This window comes from Hemiscyllium ocellatum, chromosome 19, assembly GCF_020745735.1.
Source record: "Hemiscyllium ocellatum isolate sHemOce1 chromosome 19, sHemOce1.pat.X.cur, whole genome shotgun sequence".
Classification (NCBI taxonomy): Eukaryota; Metazoa; Chordata; class Chondrichthyes; order Orectolobiformes; family Hemiscylliidae; genus Hemiscyllium; species Hemiscyllium ocellatum.
Genome location: NC_083419.1, coordinates 51,430,947 through 51,455,856, shown reverse-complemented (window position 1 = coordinate 51,455,856; position 24,910 = coordinate 51,430,947). Strand labels below are relative to the sequence as shown.

At 41.8% G+C, this 24,910-nt stretch overlaps 1 protein-coding gene across 2 annotated transcripts in view; it reads left to right on the top strand.

Moving 5' to 3' along the window:
- Positions 1–24,910, top strand: part of parvb (parvin, beta) — a 79,703-nt gene that overhangs the window by 6,051 nt on the left and 48,742 nt on the right. Inside the window, exon 1 of one of the 2 annotated variants that reach the window (XM_060839912.1) lies at positions 17,121–17,208. The exons of the other annotated variant lie outside the window; for it this stretch is intronic. Within the exon in view, the coding sequence (XP_060695895.1) occupies position 17,208 (1 nt within the window). The 5' untranslated portion in view covers positions 17,121–17,207. Of the gene's footprint in view, positions 1–17,120; positions 17,209–24,910 lie in introns of those variants that run through there. 2 annotated transcript variants of the gene reach the window in all.

Genomic DNA, 24,910 nt, shown 5'->3' with positions numbered 1-24,910 from the left:
AACCAGCATTCACTGCCCATACCTTGTTGCCCTTGAGAAGTAGTGGTGACCTGCCATCTTGAACTGCTGCTGTCCATTTTGGTGTAGGTATATCCACAATGTAATAAAGGAGGGCATTCCAGGATTTTGACCTTGTGACAGTGGAGAAATGGCAAGAAATATCCAAGTCAGGATAATGATCTAGTAGGTGATTGTATTCCCATGTATCTGCTGCCATTGTCCTTCTAGATGGCAGCAGTTATGGGTTTGAAACATGCTATGTGAGGAGTCTTGGTGAATTTCTGCAATGTATTTGTAGAAAGTGCACACTACTGCTACTGAGCATTAGTGGTGAAGGCATTGAATGTTCATGGATATTGTCAAACAGGCTGCTTTGTCCTGGTTGGTGTCGAGTTTTTTAAGTGTTTTTGTCAAGTGAGGGATTTTCAGTCACATTCCTGACTTGTGTCTTGTAATTTGTGGACAGTCTTTAGGGAGTTAAGAGGTGAGTTATGCTCTCATTATTGTGGAGTGTTAGGTGGTAGATGTAACTTTAATGGAATAGACTGGCTGAAATGTTACTTAGCTTTGAGTAAGAAGGATCAGAGTAAAGGAATTTAGAAGTTCTACCTGTTTCAGAACTGGGGGTGATTGCTGGTTTTTAAAGATTTTCATTATTCCTTGTAGAGCTACTTGAATCTATTACTATGTTAGTGTTGATTTAGTGTCCTGTAAAATAATCTTGCTATTAAGAATTCCATTAATTTAAATAAAAGTATTGATGGCACTGAATATGTAAAGTAACAAAGCTGATGCATTTGGAAAATCTAACTATTTGAAATTTTACGCAATTGGGACTGTATTGTTATGCTTTAATGGAACACAACTCCTCCAAAAGAATTAAACAAATGTTATTGATATTGGGGGTGCAGAAAGGTAATAGTATTAAAACATTTAGTTTGCTGATCTGTCCCCAAAAGCATTTGAAAGTGTGGCATAAAACAAAATGCACTTTGTAGAGTTAGCAACAAGATTCCAAGGAGAGTATCCAATTAAAACCTAAGGCATACAAAGCAGTGGAAACAAGTGGTCAGAAGATTGGGATTTTTCTTAGGAACCAGCAGTACATAGCTAAATGGCTTATAAGGAGGGAGAAGCTTGATTGAGAAAATAAATTGGCAACAAATATATAAACAAACAACAAAACCTTCCATGAATATATAACAAAAGAGAGTAGCTAAAGCAACTGGGGGATGTAGCTGGGGAATTGATAACTGGGGACAGGGAAATGGAAGATAATTGTAACTAATATTTTGCACCAATCTTCATGTTGTAGAAACTAGAAGCATGCCAAAGATAACACAAGCAGGGTGGCCATGGGAGGTGAGATCATGTCGCAGTCTCTATCAAGAGGGACAAAGTATTCACCAAACTAATGGGACTAAAGGCAGAATGCTAAGATCTGATGGCTTGCATCTAAGTGTTTTAAAAGAAATGGCTGCAGAGATAAGAGGCATTGGATGTCATATTGTGAATCTCACTGGATTCTGAGACAGTTCAAGTGGATTTGAAACTTGCTAACATATACTCAAGATATATTCAAGAAGGAGGAAAGACCAAAAGCTGGCGATTGTACTTCGGTTAACCTAACATCTGTTTGCAAAATGCTGCAGATGGTAAGGAAGAAATTTAAATTAAAAAATTGGAAAAGCTTAATGCGATCAGAGTAAATATGGTTTTGTGAAAAAAGTCTTGTTTAGCAAATTTGCTTGCATTCTTGAAGGATATAACAAGCAGACTGATAAGATCTGGTGGAAGATATTTGATAAGGTACCATATTAAAGGTTATTGCACAAGTTAGAAGCTCACGATATTGGGTTTAGAAAGTGTATAAGATATGAACAGATGGGGAAAGAGTTATATTTTGGGTTGCATGAGTCAAAGGCTCAGCTAGCATGCCTTGGATCAGATAAAAACTTGCAGTAAACAATGAGGTGCTGGAGGCAAGGATACTAGGTTGACGAGATGAAAAAACATTCCTTATGTAAAGCCATTTAACAAGATGAAAAAAAGCATTTGTTATGTAAAGTCAGTTAACAAGGTTAAGGGCATTCACTGTGTAATACCAAATGGCTTAATCTTTACTGTTGATGGTAACTGATTGTAATGGTCACCCAATCAATATAAATGTTGCCTTATTTGGATGCTGCTCCCTTTAAGTGACTATATAATTCATTTAAGAACGTGCTGTTCGAGAGAAGACCGAGAACTCATATCTCTGTGCACATAGGCGATTGTTCTCTATCCCTTCAGAGCCCTGAATAACTATGGAGGTAAAACCATACTGTGTCTGAGTGTTTGTTTCGACTGATACTGGGATAGAGAAATGATACGTGAGTCTAATGTATTAGAATGGATAAATGATGTCTTAACATGCAATTGAGTCATAATTAATGGATAGTTTTTCAGGTTGCTCCGGTATAATAGTTTGGATTAGATGATGCTGGAAAAGTACAGCAGGTCAGGCAGCATCCGAGGAGCAGGAAAATGGATGAAACGTTGATTTTCCTGCTCCCCAAATGCTGCCTGACCTGCTGTGCTTTTCCAGCACCACTCTAATCTAAACTCTCGTTTCCAGCATCTGCAGTCCTCACTTCTGCCTGCTCTGGTATAATAGCCAACACAAATTGGCTATAATGCGAATGACAAATTGTGGATGTTGTTTGGAAACCACAAACCTTTTACTGAATGGGTGTAGTGATTTTCTACAGCGATTTTCTACAGTATGATTTTCCATTACGGTTTTCCAAAGCGTGCTCTTTGATAACGCGAGGTTGTAGAGGAACGCAACTGTCACATTATAGCAGAATGGCTTGTAATTGAAGTGTCATAAGGGTTGGTCCTAGGGCAGCAATTACTTATCTATAATGTCTTGGAGGAGAGAGCAGAGTGTAAATGCATTAAACTTTGCTGACAATGCAAAAATAGTGGGACGGCATCTTACAATAATGTAAGAAATCTACAAAGAGTATAGAGTAAGTGAGCAAACGTTTGGCAGGTACAGTTTACTGTATGAAAGTGAGAGGTTATGCAATTTTGCAGCAAGATTCAAAATGCCGACTATTAAATAGAGAGACTTCAAAGTGTAGCATGGAGCGGTCTTGGTGTTCTTGTGCATGACGTACAAAATGTTAGCATACTGTTGCAGCAGGTAATTAAGAAAGTGGAATTTTGGCCTTCACTGCCAGGGTTTTGGAATTTAAAAATAGGGAAATCCTGCCCTTTGTCCAGGATATTGGTGAGGCTGCAGTTGGTGTTCGGTACAATTTGGACCCTGTATTTAAAAGGATCGTAAGAGGGTATTCAGAAAAGTTCACTTGGTTGATTCCTGGGATGAAAGGATTGACTTCTCAAGAACATCTGAACAGGTTAGGCCTGTATTTATTAGAGTTTATAAGAACGAGGTATAATATTATTGACGATTTGGAGATGTCGGTGTTGGACTTGGGGTTTACAAATTTTAAAATCTCATAACACCAGGTTATAGTCCAACAGGTTCATTTGGAAGCACTGGCTTTCAGAGCGCCACTCCTTCGTCCCCTTGATGGAGATGCACGTGTCCAAGAATGAGACAGATAGTACAGAGTAGTCGATGGTGAGTTTGGTGAAATGAAACTTGTTGATATCATTGTGTAGTTTTTTTCAGTAACTCCTCTCCATGGGTTCAGAGGATACAGACATGAGCTGCAACCGACAGGGTCCCCTTTGTTGTCCAGTACTTCCTAGGAGCTGAAAAACTACGCCATGTTCTTCGCAGCCTGCAACACATTATCAATGAGGATGAGCACCTAGCTAAGACCTTCCCCGCACCTCCACTTCTCGCCTTTAAACAGCCACCAAACCTTAAACGGATCATTGTTCGTAGCAAAACTGCCCAGTTTTCAGGATGACACCATACAACCTTGTCACGGTAGACCCTGCAAGACGGGTCAGAATGTTGACACGGATACCACCATTGTGCGTCGGGACACCTCTCACCATATACCTGGCAGGTACTCATGCGACTCAGCCAACGTCCGCTGCAAATCATACGCTGCAGGCAAAGATGCCCTGAGACGTGGTACATTGGCGAGACCAAACAGAGGCTACGGCAACAGGTGGATGGACATGGCAGAACAATCAACAGACAGGAGTGTTCCCTCCCAGAAGGAGAACACTTCAGCAGTCCGGGACATTAGACCTCAGACCTTCGGGTTACCATCCTCCAAGGCGGACTTCGGGACAGGCAACAATGAAAAGTGGCCGAGCAGCGGCTGATAGCCAAGTTCAATACCAATGGGGATGGCCTCAACCAGGACCTTGGGTTCATGAAACACTGCAAGTGACCCACATTACACTATCCACGCACACTGACAGATGGACATAGACATACACACCCCCCTTCTGTCTTACACTCACACACATACTCCCACACACACTCACAGACTTAAACCCCTTTACACTTGCATACACACACCCTCTCGCAGATACTCATGACACCCACCACACACACACGCATCCCCATACCCTCATGCATGCATTCACATATGTTTGTGGGGTGAATTTGTACTTGCAGAATTATATTTTACTTTTCATGAACTAATGTAAGATTCTGTAAATCCATTTTTTTTTAGGTTAGAATCAATCTGATCATCGTGGCACAGACAGCCCCACAGGGAGTTAATACCTTCATTACCTTATCTGGGCCAACATGACACCAATGGTTAAAGTGTACTTGAGAATGTAACTTTCTTCCCAAAAAAAGTTTTGCAATTTACATACGAAAGAACTGAAACCAACATGGTCATTTTAAAAGATGAGAGACTTAACAAACAATCCGGGTCTTTTTCATTTTATAGTTTGTTACTGTAAAGTTTTGCTATAAATTCTGTGTCTTACAATCTTATTCTCCACAATTGCCTGATGAAGGAGCAGTGCTCTGAAAAAGCTAGTACTTCCAGATAAACCTTTTGGACTATAACCTGGCATTGTGAGATTTTTAACTTAATGCTATTAAAGCATACAAGATTGAGGGAGCTTTACAGGTTAGAAGTTAGGAAGATGTTTCCACAACAGGGGAATTTCAAATAAGGGGACTTAATTACAGAATATGGGGAGGCAATAGTCTAGTGATACTATTGCAGGTTAATCCAGAGATCCAACATTCTATGCACCATGATTTGAATCCTGCCATGGCAAATGGTGGAATTTGAATTCAATAATATTCTGGAATTACATGTTGAATGATGACCATCATTTCCAATTATCGGAAAAAGCCATCTGTCACTCGTCTCCTTTAAGGAGAGAAACTGCCATCCTTTCTTGGTCTGACCACGTGAGATTCCAGACCCACAACAATGCAGTTGACTCTTAGCTGCTGTTGAAAATGTGTTGCTGGAAAAGCGCAGCAGGTCAGGCAGCATGCAAGGAACAGGAAATACGACGTTTCGGGCATAAGCCATTTTCAGCTCTGATCTCCAGCATCTGCAGACCTCACTTTCTCCTCTTAGCTGTCATTGTCAATTAAGGACGGGCAATAAATCCTGGCCGAGCCATTGATGCCCTCGCCCCATTTTGAAAAAGCATGTTCATTTAAAACATGTGAAGGAATGGCATTTAATTAAGGTTAGTGAATGTGAGTACTTCTCTATCTTACCATATAGTTGGGGTAGGTAGATTTTTGAAATACCAGAGGATTGACAGCTATGCAGAGCTGGCAAATAAGAATAGTAGAGGCCTGGGAGAGATCAGCCATGACCTTGTTGAATGGTGTGGTGGATTTGAGGGACTGAATTGCCTACCCTTCTCGTATTTCTAATGTTCTTAGATTCAATCAGTCAACAATAATACAAAGTAAAGATGAGAAAATAATTATGGGTAAAGTAGAAGAAATGGATAGGGACTGGTCCCTGACCAAAATTACTCATGAGTAATGCAAGGGAGTTTGCTAACAGTAAATTTTGAGATTTGTGTACAAATATGAATAATAAGATGAATGTATACTTATGAATTTGGCAATAGAAAGCCTTTTTAGGAACAGACGTTGGAAAGGGACCACCAGTGGTTCATACATTTTGACCAACATCCCTAAGTTTTATGTTGTTGTCTGTACTAGCATACGCTATGCATGCTAAAATTAAAAATCTCACACACCAGGTTATAGTCCAAATGGTTTATTTGGAAGTACTAGCTTTCAGAGAGCTGCTCCTTCAGGTTACCTGGTGTTGTGTGATTTTTAACTTAGTTCACCCCAGTCCAATGCCAGTACCTCTGCATCATATCTGTGCTAAGATGTATGTAAATGATTTGGATATGAGAGGTATAGTTAAAGTTTGCAGATGACACCAAAATTGGAGGTGAAGTGGACAGTGAGGAAGGTTACCTCGGATTACAACAGGGTCTTGGTCAGATGGGCCAGTGGGCTGAGAAATGGCAGATGGAGTTTAATTCAGATAAATGCGTAGTGCATTTTGGGAAAGCAAATCTTAGCAGGATTTACACACTTAATGGTAAGGTCCGAGGGATTGTTACTGAACAAGGAGACCTTGGAGTGCAGGTTCATAGCTCTTTGAAAGTGGAGTCGCAGGTCGATAGGATAGTGAAGGCGGCATTTGGTATGCTTTTCTTTATTGGTCAGAGTATTGAATACAGGAGTTGGGAGGTCATGTTGCGGCTGTACAGGACATTAGTTAGGCCACTGTTGGAATATTGCGTGCAGTTCTGGTCTCCTTCCTATCGGAAGGATGTTGTGAACCTTGAAAGAGTTCAGAAAAGATCTACAAGGATGTTGCCAGGGTTAGAGGATTTGAGCTTTAGGAAGAGGTTGAATAGGCTGGGGCTGTTTCCCCTGGAGGCTGAGGGTGATCTTAGAGGTTTACAAAATTGAGGGGCATGGATAGGATGAATAGACAAAGTCTTTTCCCTGGGGTCGGGGAGTCCAGAACTAGAGGGCATAGGTTTAGGGTAAGAGGGGAAAGATATAAAAGAGACCTATGGGGCCCCAGCCTGTTCAGCCTCTCCCTATACCTCAAATCCTCCAACCCTGGCAACATCCTTGTAAGTTTTTTCTGAACCTTTTCAAGGTTCACAACATCTTTCCGTTAGGAAGGAGAACAGAATTGCACGCAATATTCCAACAGTGGCCTAACCAATGTCCTGTTCAGCTGCAACATGACCTCCCAACTCCTGTACTCAATACTCTGACCAATAAAAGGGTGGTACGTGTATGGAATGATCTGCCAGAGGAAGTAGTGGAGGCTGGTACAATTGCAACATTTAAGAGGCATTTGGAAGGGTATATGAATAGGAAGGGTTTGGAGGGATATGGGCCGGGTGCTGGCAAGTGGGACTAGATTGGGTTGGGATATCTGGTTGGCGTGGATGAGTTGGACCGAAGGGTCTGAACCATGCTGTACATTTCTATGACTCTATATTGTGATAGAGGATATAGTCTGTAGCAGTAAATTTTGGGAGGAAATCTTAAAAGATCTCTAAGTAAATAGTGATTGATCCCAGAATGAAAATGGATTGCAATTAGCTGTACTGTTGTGACAGTTTGTGAATTGCTTAGAGGCTGAAGTTGATAATGCCAATGTCTCAGAATTACCAAGCTTTAAGGCATAACATGAGGCCATTGAAACCTATTTCAACTGGGGAGAAATGTTTTATTATAATGAAGAGAGACTTAAAAAGTGGAAAGGCCCATGAAAGGTTGTGGGTAAAGATTGAAAAATAATAATTGTAGGCTTAGGAACTTGACTGGCCAGACTATTCAAGGATATTTACAGCATGGTGACAAATGTACAGATTCTAAAAGATTTACAGAAAGTAACTAAGAGTCAGGTACCTCCCATGAGCATATGTTATCCATGAAAGAGGATCAAACTGTAGCAGTTGACACATTGATGAAGATGGGGTCAGCCTGATGCTAAAAAGGACAACTATCAAAAGTGGGTATTGAAGTCAAACATTAAACAAGGAGCATGTCAATAGAGCAATATGACTATTGTAAGGAGAGGAGAGAAAGCTACTTGAAAGTACTACAGTTAGTTGAGTGTTCAGGTTGAAGGATAGGAATTTAAAGCCATGGATATGAAAAATGAATGACAAGAATGGAAATTGCAGAAAATGCAGTGTAAGCTTGGGCGACAGCATTGAGACTGAGCATGCCTTTAGACAGAGATAACAAACTATTGCAACCGATCTTTAAATTGGAAGGGTAGATCAATTAGTAACAGTACTGAGGTAGAAGGCAAATAAAAGTTAACTTAGCAGGTTCAAGGAATGTAATACAGACTAGGTCGAGAAACTTGTGTGCCTTAGTATCTGCAGACAAGACAATAAATGATGTCAAATAACAAGTTCCAAAGCTGGAGAGAATTTTGAGTGTACGCACAGATGCACAGAACAGGTGCTAAAACCTGTCAGAAGTCAGGCAGCTCAATACAGTATATCTCTGCAAAGTAACTTCATAGAAAATCTTAGTTATTAGATTATTTTAGTGCCTAATCTTGCACAAACCTGTATTTTTACACCATTGTATCTATGCCAGAGAGTTTCAGAAAAATGGTCTGTGGAAAAATAATGCGAATCAATATTAGAACAAACTCTTGATTTTGTAACAGCTGATACAATATTTTGTATTTTCATCTCTGTACATAATGCTTTCACTTAATTGTAGTTTTTTTTCCCTGAATAACACAATTTTAAGTAGAATGATTTGAAAATGGTGAGGACTGCAGTGCTGGAAAGTCAAATCGATGAAATGTGGAGCTGGAAAAGGCAGAGCAGGTCAAGCAGCATCAGTAGAAGTGGAGAGTTGATATTTCAGGCAAGACCGTTCATCAAGACTGGCGACTGGTGGACAGGGGCTGAGCAATAAATGGAGGGGGTATGGGGACTGCGGAAAAGGTAGGTGTGATGGCAACAAGTGGATGCAGATGGGTGAATGAGATTAGACAGTGGGAAAAGTGAAACAGATAGGTGGCAAGAAAGATAGACAGGTTAGGCCTGGTCAAGGGGCAGGGCAGAAATGGACGGCTGACCTGGGATAAGCTGAGGGGATTGGGAGATTTGGAAGCTGATGAATTCCATGTTGAGGCCATGAGGTTTTAAGCTCCCGAAGCAGAAGAGGTGGTGTTCTTCCTTCAGTTTAAATATGGCCTTTTTTGTTTTGTGATGGTGGAGGAGGCCCAGGATGGACATATCGTTGGGGGAGTTGAAATGGCTGGCAACCGGGAGGTGGAGTTGATTGGAGTGTGCAGACTATGGACGTTACCTGAACCAGTCCCCGTGTTTGCACTCAGTCTCTCCAATATGATGGGGATGCAAGTGAATTTCTGCGGGACCTAGAATGACTCTTTGGGGCCTTGAATGAAGCTAAGAAGAGGGGAAGTGTGGTGGCAGCTGTTGCACCTCGTGCAGCTGCAGGGAAAATTACCAGGTTAGGAGTGTGGACCTAATGAGGGAGTTGCACTTGGAACGGTCCCTATGGGGAGCAGATGGGGTGGGGAAGGAAATATCTTCTTGATGGTGGAGTCAGACTGCAGTGGTGAAAATGGCAGAGAATGATGCAATGAAGTAACTCATTTGTTTATTCTTTGGACATTATCAGAAAAAAAAATGTAAGCGCTGAAAAATGCGATAGGTGTGCAACTCTGCATTCTTAACTGAAATCATTTCCAAACTTAAATTATCAATAAATAGGAAAATAAAATATCTTCTAAAAAGTACTAACTTGCGTTCATTGTCCAGTCATGTTAAATTCCTGACTCCATCTAGTGGTAAACATTGCTGCGGGAGCTGCTGGATTTCCAGAATTAGTTTGCATTGGCCAACATCTGACCATGAAGCTCGTGATGTCACTGTGAGATCAGGAGGGGAGCCAGCAGACATGCTCGGGCCAAAGGGACAAACAGAGAGTAGGAACAAGGCAGAGGATGGATATAGGCAAAACTGATGAGCTGAGACCATGCCAGGGGAATGGCTGGAAAGAGGCAAGATCAGGAGCCAAGTCAACAGTAATGATTTTGGGAGTGGAGTGAGAGGGTCAGACTAGAAATACTGGGACAGATGTCATGTGAGAATGCAACCCATCATCTGTGGCTAATAATGCTACAGTAAAGTCCAGATTTAATGAATACATGCCATATTTTATTAATTATGCTGAGCAGTGTGACTTTAAGTGAGGCGTAGTGTACAAATTACACACACTCAACTTCTGTATTAATAAGAGAACTATGTCAAAGTCTTTCATTGTTGCAGGTTTCAATGCATTATGTTATAGAATGTTTTTGATAGCTATATTCGTTCATTTATGCTTTCCAGAATGAAGATTAGATTAGATTCCCTACAGTGTGGAAACAGGCCCAACCAGTTCACACCGACCCTCCGCAGAGTAACCCACCCAGACCCATTTCCCTCTGACTAATGCACCTAGCACTATGGGCAATTTAGCATGGCCAATTTACCTGACCTGCACATCTTTGGACTATGGGAGGAAACCGGAGCACCCAGAGGAAACCCATGCAGACACGGGGAGAATGTGCAAACGCCACATAGACAGTTGTCTGTGGCTGGAATCCTACCTGGGACCCTGGTCTTGTGAGGCTTCAGTCTAACCACTAATCCACCGTGCTGTCCTTCTACTACTTAGCTCTGTAATGCCAACAAATCTAGATGTATTACTCAGCCCCTTCACAAAAGTCATTATTACCTGTATAGCAGAAAAAAAACACGCTTGAATTGCAGTAATAATGAGGCTGAAATAATTAGGACAATGATATTGTCAAGCCAATGACTAAGCAACGTAAATGTGGATTAATGTTTCCACATCTTGTGAAGGAGTTGTAACTGGGTGAAACATTTCAGAATATTTGTGTATGAATGAAGTAATTTAATATTGGCTTCAGCTAAATATGATGTCATTCTGGTTCTTAGGCATAAATATTGAAAAAAATGGCAATATAGTTACAAATCAGGATAATGTGTGGCTTGGAGGGGAACATGCAGATGGTGGTGTTCTGGTCCATCTGCTGTCCTTTGCCTTTTGAGGCAGCAGACATTGAACTTAGTAGATTCTGTCAAAGGAGTCTTGATAAATTGTTTTGCCTTTTGTGGATTGGTACAGACTACTGCCACTATACATCAGTAACAGAGGAAGTGAATGTTGAAGGTATTAGATGGGTGCCAACGATATAGGTTACTTTGTCCTGGAAGGAGTCAAACTTCTTGTGTTGTTGGGACTGCATACATCCAGTAAAGTAGAAACTATTATATCAAACATCTAATTTTGCCTTGTAAATAGTTGACAGGCTTTGAGGAGTCTGATGTGTGGTTGCATGCCACAAAATACCTAACCTCTGGCCTACTTTAGTTGCTTTATATGGTTGGTCCAGTCAGTTTCTGGTCATTGGCGGTTCCCAGGATGTTAATAGTGAGAATTCAGCAATGGAAATGCTATTGAAGGTCAAAGGGATCTCTTGTTGAGATCATTGCTCAGCACTTGTATGATACTTGCTATTAATCAGCACAGTCCTGAATATTATTCAGGTCAATATGGACTGCTTCAGTACCGGAGGTATTGTGAATGTGTCAAACATTGTATAGTTGTCAGTGAACATCCCCAATTCTGGAGGGAGGGTAATTGATGAAGTACCTGAAGGTGGTTGGACTGAGGCTACTACCTTGAGAAATACTCAGTGATGTTCTGTGACTGCAGTTATTGACTTTCAACGGCCACAACCGGTGGGAGGTTTATTTGCCCCCCCTTCTCTTTTCTTCCCCCACCCCCCCCCCCCAAACCCTTTCACCCAATACCTATTTAATCCAGTTTTGCTTGAGCTTTGTAATGCCGTATGTGATTGAATGCTGCTTTGAAGTCCAATATAGTCATCCTCACTTCATCTGTTAAGTTTAGGTCTTTTGTCAATGTCTGGACCAAGGCTATAATGAGGTAAAGCCCTGGTGGTACCCTAAGTTAACATCAGACAGTAAGGTATTGGTAAGTTTCTCACAGTATAATCAATGATTCCTTCCATCGTTTTGTTGATATTTGAGAGTGCATTGATGGGGAAGTAATTGACTGGCTTGGATTTGGCCTGGATTTGTGCACAGCGCATTATCTGGGCAATCTTTCACATTGCTTGGTAGGGATCCCAGTGTTATATTGTTACGATCTGGGGATTGCCAAACCAAATTAATTTTTCTGTCCCTGGATTGCAACACAGTAAAATTAAAGTATTCAATCGTCCTTGAAATTGACCCCATACACTTTTTGAGTAACTGGAACTTGACTCTGAATAATTGGTAATACACACCAGGTTTTTAGTTCAAACAAGAATTAACAATTTTGAGTCAAATAAGAAAAAATAAGGTAATCTAATCAGTGTGTAAGATTTAAGCCCAATCCTGTTGAATTGAACCATTTGTCTTGTATCAAAAAGTGTGACGCTGAAAAAGCTTTGCTTTCTCCTTTAGTCTTGTGTGTCAGCTTTAATTGCTAGCTAGTCGGAAAGGGGGATTTTGACAAAAAAGTCCAAGTAGTCAACTAATAGTTTTAAGAGTTTGTATCATTGCCATTCCTAGAATTTTGTAAAGTACTTCCCATGAGTAATTATTACTTATTTCTGGTTTACATAAAAAGGAGTGTCAGAAGTCTTCATGATAAGAATAGCTCAGAGGCAGGAAATTGAAGGACGGATCAACTGGGAGGAATTATTGCAATAACCTAACAACTTTCATCGCATGTTACAGACCCGCAATTCCCCACTTTGTATTTGTCCATATGGTTGTGGTGGTCTGTGTCAGTGATGTAATCAACAATTCTACAGAGAGTTGGTTTGCATCATAACTCTTTTTTTGAGAGTTAGAGTCATAGAGATGTACAGCACGGAAACAGAACCTTCGGTCCAAACTATCCATGCCGACTAGACATCCCAACCCACTCTAGTCCCACCCCTGGCCCATATCCCTCCAAGCCATATACCCAGCCAAACGCCTTTTAAATGTTGTAATTGTACTAGCCTCCACCACTTCCTCTGGCAGCTCATTCCATACACTTAGCACTCTCTGCGTGAAAAAGTTGCCCCTTAGGTCCATTTTATATATTTCCCCTCTCACCCTAAACCTATGCCCTCTAGTTCTGGACTCCCCTACCCCAGGGAAAAGACTTTGTCTATTTATCCTATCTATGTCCCTCATAGTTTTATAAACCTCAGCCTCTGCCACTCCAGGGAAAACAGCCCCAGCCTATTCAACCTCTCCCTATAGCTCAAATCCTCCTCTTTTCTGAACCCTTTCAAGTTTCACAACATCCATCCAATAGGAAGGAGACCAGAATTGCACGCAGTATTCCAACAGTGGCCTAACCAATGTCCTATACAGCCGCAACATGACCTCCCAACTCCTGTACTCAATACTCTGACCAATAAAGGAAAGCAAACCAAACACCGCCTTCACTATCCTATCTACCTGCGACTCCACTTTCAAGGAGCTATGAACCTGCACTCCAAGGTCTCTGTTCAGCAATACTTCCTCGGACCTTACCATTAAGTGTATAAGTCCTGCTAAGATTTGCTTTCCCAAAATGCAGCACCTCCCATTTATCTGAATTAAACTCCATCTGCTGCTTCTCAGTCCATTTGGCCCATCTGATCAAGATTCTGTTGTAATTGGAGGTAACCTTTGCTGTTCACTATACCTCCAATTTTGGTGTCATCTGCAAACATACTAACTCTTATGCTCATGGATACTCTGGCCACTCCCTCACAGTCGCATGTTACCCCAGGTACAATGGTAGGATGAGATCATCCTCTGAGATACTGCAAATGTAAATGCCCTAATCCTGGGGAATCATTATGCAGATGATTTCCTGACTGAGTAATTCCTCAAGACAATGTACATGTGATATACCTAGCTTCGGGATAGCTAGAAAGTATTTCTGAATGGAAGAGATTAAATGATGGTTTAATTTGATAATAGGAGGAGTAGTAGCAAATGACTGTCTAGTTGGAGTGGGAATCATCCACATTCTTTAGATTAGATTACTTAGTGTGGAAACAGGCCCTTCGGCCCAAAAAGTCCACATCGACCCTCCGGAGAGCAATCACCCCAGACCCATTCCCCTACATTTATCCCTTCACCTAACACTACGGGCAATTTAGCATAGCCAATTCACCTAACTTGCACATTGTGGTAGGAAACTGGAGCACCCAGAGGAAACCCACGCAGATATGGGGAGAATGTGCAAACTCCACACAGACAGTTGCCTGAGGTGGGAATTGAACCTGGATCTCTGGCGCTGTGAGGCAGCAGTGCTAACCACTGTGACACCGTGCTGCCCAGAACAGCGGCATGAATGATGTCCCCAACCACTTCCAGAATGTTTAGTCAGTGCGTTAATGTCCAGAGAAAGGCCCATTTAATCTTTTGACGTTGCAGTCTACTTCAGTATCTGAGGACTCGAATGAATATGGCCTTGATGTCAAAGGCAATCACGCTAGCTTCACCTCTGGAAGTCAGCTCTTTTTGGTTAAGTTTGAGGTCAGGAGCTATGTTTGCCTGGTGGTACCCAAACTGGGCATCACTGAGCAGTCTGAGCAACACCTGGGCAATTTTCCACATTCAGGTTGATGCCAGTGTTGTAATTGTCCTGGAAGTGTTTGTCTATGAGCGCAGCAAGTTCTGGAGCACAAGTCTTCAGTACTATTGCTGGAATATTGTCAGAGCTCATTGCTTTTGCAGTATCCAGTGCCACCGACTGTTTTTGATATCACGTCGAGGGAATCAAATTGGCTGAAGCCTAGCATCCATTATGCTGGGTACCACTGGACAGATCGTCCACTTGGCACTTCTGGCTGAAGATTGCTGAAAATGCTTCGGGCTTGTCTTCTGTACTTGTGTTGGGCTCTTCCATCACTGCGGATGGGGATATTTGTGGAACTACCTCCTCCAGTGAGTTAATTGTCCAACACCATTCGTGATTGGATGTGACAGCACTGTGGAGTTTAGGTCTGATCCTTTGGTTATGGGATTGCTAAGCTCTGTTTTTTGCTTTTATACTGTTGGGCATGTGCATAGTCCTATTTGGTAACTTTATCAAGTTAATACCTGCACTCTTCATTGAACCAGGGTTGTTCCCCTGACTTGATGGTAATGGTTTAGTGGGAATATGCTGGGCCATGAAGTTGCAGGTTGTGTTGGAGTACAATTCTGTTGCTGTTGATGGCCCACAACGCTTCATGGAAGCTCAGTCTTGAGTTGCTAGATCTATTCGTGGTCTGTCCCATTTAGCAATGATAGTGTCACACAACATGATGCAGGTTATTCTCAAAGTGAAGGCCGAACTTCGTCTCCACAAGAACTGTGCAGTGGTCACTGTTGGTGATACTATCATGGGCAGATGCTTTTGCAGCCAGCAGATTGATAAAGATGAGGTTGAATATGTTTTTTTTTCCCCTTTGTTCCCTCGTCACCTGTCGCAGATTCAATCCAGCAGCTATGTCCTTTAGGACCTGACCAGCTCGATCGGTAGTGCTGCTGAGCCACTCTTGGTAGTGGACATTGAAATTCCCTAAACAGAGTATATTTTACATTCTTGCCATCCTCCGTGCTTCCTCCAAGCATTGTTCAACATGGAGGAATGCTAATTCATATGCTAAGGGAGGATGTGGTAATCAGCAGGAGCTTTCCTTGCCCATGTTTAACCTGAAGCCATGAGACTTCATGGGATATGGAGTCAATGTTGAAGACTCCCAAGGCAACTTAGTAAGGGTAGGGTGACAGCCTCGTGGTATTATTGCTAGATTATTAATCCAAAAACCCAGCTAATGTTCTAGGTCCCAGGTTTGAATCCCACTATGGCAGATGGTGGCATTTGAATTCAAATTGCCCTTTGCAATGACTGATTAAGCCACTCAGTTGTATCAATTGCTATGATGTCTCAACAAAGAAATGAAACCAGTTGGAGCACCTGATTGTCTTTTCCAGTGCACAAGTCAATGACAGAAACAACCTTGCCGATACTGCAAAGTCGTCCTTAACATCTGGGGCTAGTGACAAAATTGGGAGACTGAGTTGAGAGTTGATCTTTTGGGCATGGCCCTTCTTCAGGATGCTGCCTGACCTGCTGTGCTTTTTCCAGATCCACACTTTGCCATCTCTGATTCTGCAGCAGCTGCAGTCCTCACCACCTCCTAAATTAGGAGACAGGTCAAGCAACATACTAGCATTGTCATACTAGTGGAATCATACCTGACAGACAATGTCCCAGACATTGTCGTCGTCATCATTATCATCCATGCATATATCCTATCCCATCAGCAGGACAGACCCAGAAGAGATGATCACACAGTGATAAACAAAGTAAGCCTCCAGATTTAGGGTGCATAGATTTCATAGAAGCATAGTATTATAGAGGTCAAAAGGTCAGCATCAATAAAAATATGAGAAATTATACTGTTTGTGACTGATTTTCAGGTACCCATCTAAGTGATGAATGAATGCAGACCTGAGGAAGAAACGACTAATTGAGCCAGAAGGATACTTTCAGCTGGTGTCATAAGGCCATATTGACAGACAGATGTATGAACCCGTGCTTGTATCAATTAGGAAAAGTTGCATGATAACTAAACTATGCAACAAGTTGAAGATAAATGGGTTGAAATATGTTTTTGGTTTAGGCAGCATTCCTGAGTTTTAAAGCCCATTTTCTTGGCACTGGCATAATGTGTAGTATATTTGTTTTTTACTAGTGATGCATGTGTTAACATTATATGAAGAGTTTTAGAAGCATACCATGGTTTCAGTGGTGGCCATATAAAGTAGTAATGGTTTTACATTTCCTTTGACAAAAGCAGAATATTAATTGAATGTTGTACATATGTCACTGATAATCCATTTCCTCCCTGTATCTTTTAGGCTAAGGTTTGAGCATAATATGAACATGGCTTCTTCCTCATTTTTTGCTGTTTCATTGTCCTTTTCGTCATAATTGTGTTTCTTCTGTTTTTTTGGTAAATCCCTAATCATTGTCATGACCATGACAATTGTGTGATATCTGACCATAGTCAGTACATTTATTCATTGTGCTACACTGTGCTGGAGAAACAGGCTGTTAACTTGGCTCTGCTTCTTTGTTGTTGATCATCTCTAATTTATTTGTCGCATCTGAAGGAAGAATCTTAAACAAAAGTAAGTAAGCCAGAGAACAAACCGATCAGCTTCAGTGACCTGATCTGCGTAATTCCAGCCTTTTCATGCTTGTATGTTTGTAATCTGTCATTAAATGTATTGCTGTCCATGGTGTATTTGTTGAAACTTACTCTTTTAGTGATAGTGAGATACATTTAATATTGTAGTTTATGCAATGAGAAATAGAGAGATAAGGCAGGTTGAAGTTTGTAACTATACGGGGAACCCAAGTTAATATTTGGTACAGAGCTAACAATAATACCAAACCAGTGGCTGAATTTTTCAGAATTAGGCTTTTACATGAAGTTCAATAATTTTTAGTGACATTGCTTCTAATATTGATGTTAATAAAGTTGTACCACTAATATTTTATTAGCTCATGCCTGCAGTTTCCTGCTTGATGTGTTTCAGATCTTGTTCTGGGTATTGGATTGATGCTGAGACTAAATTCATCATAGGAGGAAATTCTTAGAAAGGAAGTGCCTGACATTGCTCAGTTTGTTGTGGAATACTGCACAAGGTGGAGAAATGTAGATTTGAACGTATTCAATGTGATTAAATGTTGCAAGATTTGTGCCAATGTTTGCATTGCTGTTGGATGTAAAGTTAATGTTTTTATTAGGGAATCTTTGACCAGGAATTTGTTTGGCTGGGCTGAATGACCATTCTCATCTGAATCTTGATTGTGCTGTTTTGTGCCAAAGTGGAACTGAAATGAAATTGGGATTTCATATCCTCAAAATTTAAAACCAAGTTTGGTTCTTCACTTTGCTCTCAGTTTTAAAATTAACTGAAACTATAGCAATATAACAGAAGTACAAATGTGTGTTGCAATAAAGTCCTGACTCTGACACAGGGTGATTGTGTACTGGTTTAACTCATCAAACATTCAAGAATATCTGCTTTGATCATGAGAGATCAATGTAGTGTGTAACCAACACACATTGGTTATGCACTACACTGATCTCTCTTGATCAAAGCAGATCTTACAGTCACAGAGATGTACAGCATGGAAACAGAAACTTCGGTCCTACCCGTCCATACCGACCAGATATCCCAACCCAATCTAGTCCCACCTGCCAGCACTCGGCCCATATCCCTCCAAATCCTTCCTATTCATATACCCATCCAAATGCCTTTTAAATGCTGCAATTGTACCAGCCTCCATCACTTCCTCTGGCAGCTCATTCTATACGCATACCACCCTCTGTGTGAAAAAGTTGCCCCTTAGGTCTCTCTCATATCTTTCCTCTCTTACCCTAAACTTATGCCCTCTAGTTCTGGACTCCCCGGCCCCAGGGAGAAGACTTTGTCTATTTATCCTATCCATGCCCTCATAATTTTGTAAACCTCTATAAGGTCACCCCTCAACCTCCGACGTTCCAGGGAAAACAGCCCCACCCTATAGCTCAAATCCTCCAACCCTGACAACATCCTTGTCAATCTTTTCTGAACCCTTTCAAGTTTCACAACTTTCCGATAGGAAAGAAACCAGAATTGCGTGCAATATTCCAACAGTGGTCTAACCAATGTCCTGTACAGCTGCAACATGACCTCCCAACTCCTGTACTCAATACTCTGACCAGTAAAGGAAAGCATACCAAACGCCGCCTTCACTATCCTATCTACCTGCGACTCCACTTTCATGGAGCTATGAATCTGCACTCCAAGTTCTGTTTGTTTAGCAACACTCCTGAGGACCTTACCATTAAGTGTATAAGTCCTGCGAAGATTTGCTTCTTGAATATTTGGTTAGCTAAACCAGTACACAATCACCCTGTGTCACAGTCAGGATTTTATTACAGTGCACGTCTCCTGTAAGTTGAATTTCTGGAAAAAATACCCAGAAATATATTTTCTAAATAACTGAACTGTTCCTTCTTACTGAAGTACACATTTTAAAAGTATTCTTTCTTGTAGATCTACAGCAAAACAGACAGTTTGACAGGATCATGCAAAGGCCAGTACGCCAAATGAGTCTTCATTAGCCCTATTATCATATAGTTCTATTCCTTTCTCTTTATGTTATCTTTCCCTTGAATACATCTATACTGTTTGTCTACACTACTCCTCAAGTTCCATGTGACAAATTTATGTTCAGTATTTATAATGGAATTAAGACATTTTTCCTGGATTGACATGTTGTGGTTCTGCAGGACATTGGTGAGATTACTTGTAGGATACTGAGTGCAATTCTGGTCTCCCTGCTATAGGAAAGATGTCAGACGTGGACGGGTTAAGGAAAGCTTTACAAGGATGTTGCCAGGATCAGAGGGTTTGAGCTATAGGGAGATGCTGAGTAGTCTGGGGCCTTTTTCCTGGAACATAGGCTGAGGAGTGACCTTACAGAGGTTTATAAAATCACGAGGGGCATGGATAGGATCAATAGTCAAGATCTTTTCCCGGTGGGGGTGGGGGGGCAAAACTAGATGGCATAGGTTTAAGAGGAGAGGGAGGAGATTCAAAAGGGATGTAAGGAGCAACGTCTTCAAACACAGAGTCATGCCTGGAAAGAGCTGCCAGAGGAAGTGGTGGAGGTCGATACAATTACACCATTTAAAGAGGTATCTGGATAGGTACGTGAATAGTTAGGGTTTAGAAGGATATAGGCCCAATGCTGGCAAATGGTACTGGATCAGTTTAGGATATCTGTTCGGGATGGATGACATGGACTGAAGGGTATATTTCCATGCTGTATAACTCTATGACTCTATTTTATTTATTAGTTTGAATGCCTTAGTTATAGCCCTTGGATTTGGCCTTGTGCAGTTGGAATCACCTTTGTCTGTCCAACTCGAATCTTTAATAGCGCTGAAGATTGCTTTAAGGCCACCAGTCAGTCTTTTCATTTCTTGGCATAAATTCCCCTGCCTGTTCAGCCTTTCTGATAGGTAGAACCTCTCATTTTTGATATCATTTTAATTTTTTTTTCAAACTATGCTTTATACTTATCCATAAAGTCATGGATGCTGCTGAGTGAAGACATTGTCCTAAGTTGAGGCACTTGTTTTTCTATTTTAAATATAAACTGTTTTGCATTACAACTATAAAGGAAGTTTGTTTATGGAATCATAATGTTGATATTAGTTTTATGTCGTCTCCCTGTTAGCACTCCCTTTATTAATATGAAGTATTAGGGCTTAGTTGAACCTAGACTTGTCTTTTCATGGAAAATGTTGAGTCATTCATTATGTAAAAGAAAAGGTATTGGGCATTGAGGACGTATAACATTCATGCTTGAGAAAGAATGAATCAAAAACCCTGTTTTTCAACTATATTGGGCCATGCATACAGAAAATGTTCAAATTCCTCTTGCAGTTTTTTTTGTCGTCTTGTAATACTGTATGCATTGGCCTGAAGGGTTCGTTATGTCAATGCACATAACCATCCAGTAGGTGGTGCTATACTACACTCCAAAACTAAACCATCGACTGCAAATAGAAAAACTGAAAATGAGCCTGACATCTGATAGCTTGAGAATAGACAATTCCATGTATAAACACTTTGCAAAAATTGGAAGAGAAAGCAAACCCTTTGAGAGGCACCCTTAGAATGTTAACCGACTACTTTCTTATTCACAGATCCACTTGAGTAAATTGCTTTTATTTACAATTATAGAATTTGTAATCTTTCTACATTATCCTTTGTCAAGGAACATGGGAGATATGATCTCTTAGCATTACGTTTGACCCTGAGAACTCTGACCACACATCAGCTCCAACTCTAAAAGTGTCTACTTCGACTTCTAACATTGCTGGTCTTTGGATCTCTTGCTGAAAACCCCAGCTTTCATAAAGCCAAGCTTGGCCTCTATTCTAATTTGTGCCAGGTCCAGTTTGTCTGTTAATTCTCTGCACATTCCTTTGTTCTTGGTTCACAGTGCCTTGTTTTTAAAAGTTCTTATGCTTGTTTTCAAGTCTCCTTGTGACTTCACTCTTCATTATTTCTATAACCACCTCCAGAATTAAAGGCTGTGTAGATCTCTGTGCTCCTTTCATTCTAGACTCTGATTTAAATCACTGTTGCCAGTTGTACCTTCAACTGCCCAGGTCCAAAGCTATGGAACTCCTGCCATGTGTCTCAGCCACATTAACCTCTATAAGGTCACTCCTCAGCCTCTGATGCTCCAGGGAAAAGAGTCCTATTCAACCACTCCCTATAGCCCAAATCCTCCAATCCTGGCAATATCCTTGTAAATCTTTTCTGAACCCTTTAAAGTTTCACAACATTCTTCCGATAGGAAGGAGACCAGAATTGCACGCAATATTCCAAAAGTGGCCTAACCAATGTCCTGTGTAGCCGCAACATGACCTCCCAACTCCAATAAAGGAAAGCATACCAAACAGCTGCTTCACTATCCTATCTACCTGCGACTCTGACTCTATGACTGACTGACTGTTTCCCCTTTTAGGATACTTCTTAAACCTGTGTCCTTAAGTTTTTGATCAACTGTCCTAATGTCTCTTTATGTGGATCAGCCTTGTTCAAACTATTCTTGTAGACCATGCTCCCCATGATTTTTGAAATTTCTGAGATTATAAGAACTATGAGCTATATTTTAGATTACTTCGATAGCGTGTTCATTTTGTGCTGTCGTGGAAATTCCCATGTTCAAACGCAGTTCTTCTATCACAAACTGTGACAGCAAAGGGTCTTTTGTATCATTGCCAAGCACGTATCTTTTTATTTGATGGAGCGATTAAGGATCTTATTTCCTCTCTTCCCTTGTATACGTATTTGTCACTTAGCAATTGCACCCAAAAAAAGTGGGCACTTATTTCTATGTCCCCTCCTTTATCAGCTTGGACATTCTTCCTGGGACTGCTTAGCAAGACCCAGTAGTATAAAATATTAGTCGTTATTGAAGTTATTTTACCACAATTTTTTTTAAAATAACAAATATTTCAATTCATGAAAAACCAATTAATTAGAAAGGAAATTAGATTGTAATAAACAAAGAGTATATTTTTAGTAAATAAACTTTGTCACGACCTTGTTTATGGTAGCAGATAGTATAGCTTATGCTAAAACTATGACTGTAGTCACTGTTTTCAAAATAGTTATTTTGTAAATCCTTAGTACACTAGCTACAAAGGTTTTCTAGTTTGATTTGACTTCAGTAGTTCTCGTCTCATGACTTCTCTTTGAAGACTCACTTTCAAAACTCAAAAAATTTGAATTAAAATCTTAATTTGAAGCAAAGAGAATTCATATAGCTGTCAATTCAAACTTCAAAAATAAATTGCATATTTAATTTAAATAGCATGACTCCTTCAATTGCTTTCTCAGGATGAGGCTATTTAAAACCATAAGAATAAGAATAGGCTGTTCAGGTCAAATAGCTGCTCCTCCATTTAATAGGCTCATGGCTGATCTGGCATTCCTCTCTTCCATTTTCCTTTTGCCCATGATTTCCTTACTGATCAAGAATCTTTCTATCTCAGCCTTAAATATACATGAGGACTCTGCCCCTGCAGGAGTTGCAAAGGTACTCAACTTTCTGAGAAACTAAATTCCTTCTATTTTTGTCTTAAGTTGGCGACCCTTTTTATTACGAGACTGTGCCCTCTGGTCCTAGACTCTCCTTTGATGGGAAAAATCCTCTTAATGTTTAGACTCTCTAGTTCCTGCAGAACTCTGTTTCATGAGATTGTCTTTCATTCTTGTTCACCACAATGAATAGAGTCCTAACCTGTTTAGCCTTTGTTCAAGGACAATCCCTCCATACCAGGAGTTATCCTAGTGAGCTTTATCTGAACTGTCTCCAATTAAATAACATTTCTCCTTAAATAAAGGGACCAAAACTGCTCTGAATATTCTAGCTTGTCTCATCAGCACCTTGTACAGTTGCAATAAGAGTAGGACTTGCCTACTTGTATACTCCAGGTAAAAAGTGAGGACTGCAGATGCTGGAGATCAGAGCTGAAGAGACAGGCATAGCTGGGGCCCATAGTCCAAGAACTCCCCACCTACGTTCGGGACACCACCCACGCCCTCCACCACCTCCATGACTTTCGCTTCCCCGGTCCCCAACGCCTTATCTTCACGATGGACATCCAGTCCCCATCACGAAGGACTCAAAGCCCTCTGCTTCTTCCTTTCCTGCCGTACCAACCAGTACCCTTCCACTGACACCCTTCTTCGACTGACTGAACTGGTCCTCACCCTGAACAACTTCTCTTTCCAATCCTCCCACTTCCTCCAAACTAAAGGAGTTGCCATGGGCACCCGCATGGGCCCCAGCTATGCCTGTCTCTTCGTAGGATATGTGAAACAGTCCATCTTCCGCAACTACACTGGCACCACCCCCCACCTTTTCCTCTGCTACATCGATGACTGTATCGGTGCTGCCTCGTGCTCCCACGAGGAGGTTGAACAGTTCATCAACTTTACCAATACCTTCCATCCCGACCTGAAATTCACCTGGACTGTCTCAGACTCCTCCCTCCCCTTCCTAGACCTTTCCATTTCTATCCCGGCTGACCGAATCAACACAGACATCTACTATAAACGGACTGACTCCCACAGCTACCTGGACTACACCTCCTCCCACCCTGCCCCCTGTAAAAACGCCATCCCATATTCCCAATTCCTTCGTCTCCGCCGCATTTGCTCCCAGGAGGACCAGTTCCAATACCGTACAGCCCAGATGGCCTCCTTCTTCAAAGACTGCAGATTCCCCCCAGACGTGATCGACGATGCCCTCCACCACATCTCCTCCACTTCCCGCTCCTCCGCCCTTGAGCCCTGCCCCTCCAATCGCCACCAGGACAGAACTCCACTGGTTTTCACCTACCACCCCACCAACCTCCGTATACAGCGTATCATCCGCCGTCATTTCCGCCACCTCCAAACGGATCCCACCACCAGGGATATATTTTCCTCCCCTCCCCTATCAGCGTTCTGCAAAGACCACTCCCTTTGTGACTCCCTCGTCAGGTCCACACCCCCCACCAACCCAACTCCACTCCCGGCACCTTCCCCTGCAACCGCAGGAAATGCAAAACTTGCGTCCACACCTCCTCCCTTACCTCTCTCCAACGCCCCAAGGGATCCTTCCACATTCGCCACATATTCACCTGCACCTCCACACCCATCATCTATTGCATCCGCTGCACCCGATGTGGCCGCCTCTATATTGGGGAGACAGGCCACCTACTTGCGGAACGCTTTAGGGAACACCTCTGGGACGCCTGGGCCAACCAACCCAACCACCCTGTGGCTCAACACTTTAACTCTCCCTCCCACTCCACCAAGGACATGCAGGTCCTTGGACTCCTCCATCGCCAGAACATAGCAACACGACGGTTGGAGGAAGAGCGCCTCCTCTTCCACCTGGGAACCCTCCAACCACAAGGGATGAACTCAGATTTCTCCAGTTTCCTCATTTCCCCTCCCCCCACCTTGTCTCAGTCGATTCCCTCGAACTCAGCACCGCCCTCCTAACCTGCAATTTTCTTCCTGACCTCTCCACCCCCACCCCACTCCAGCCTATCACCCTCACCTTGACCTCCTTCCACCTATCACATCTCCATCGCCCCTCCCCCAAGTCCCTCCTTCCTACCTTTTATCTTAGCCTGCTGGACACACTTTCCTCATTCCTGATGAAGGGCTTTTGCCCGAAACGTCGAATTTCCTGTTCCTTGGATGCTGCCTGACCTGCGCTTTAACCAGCAACACATTTTCAGCCAATTGTATACTC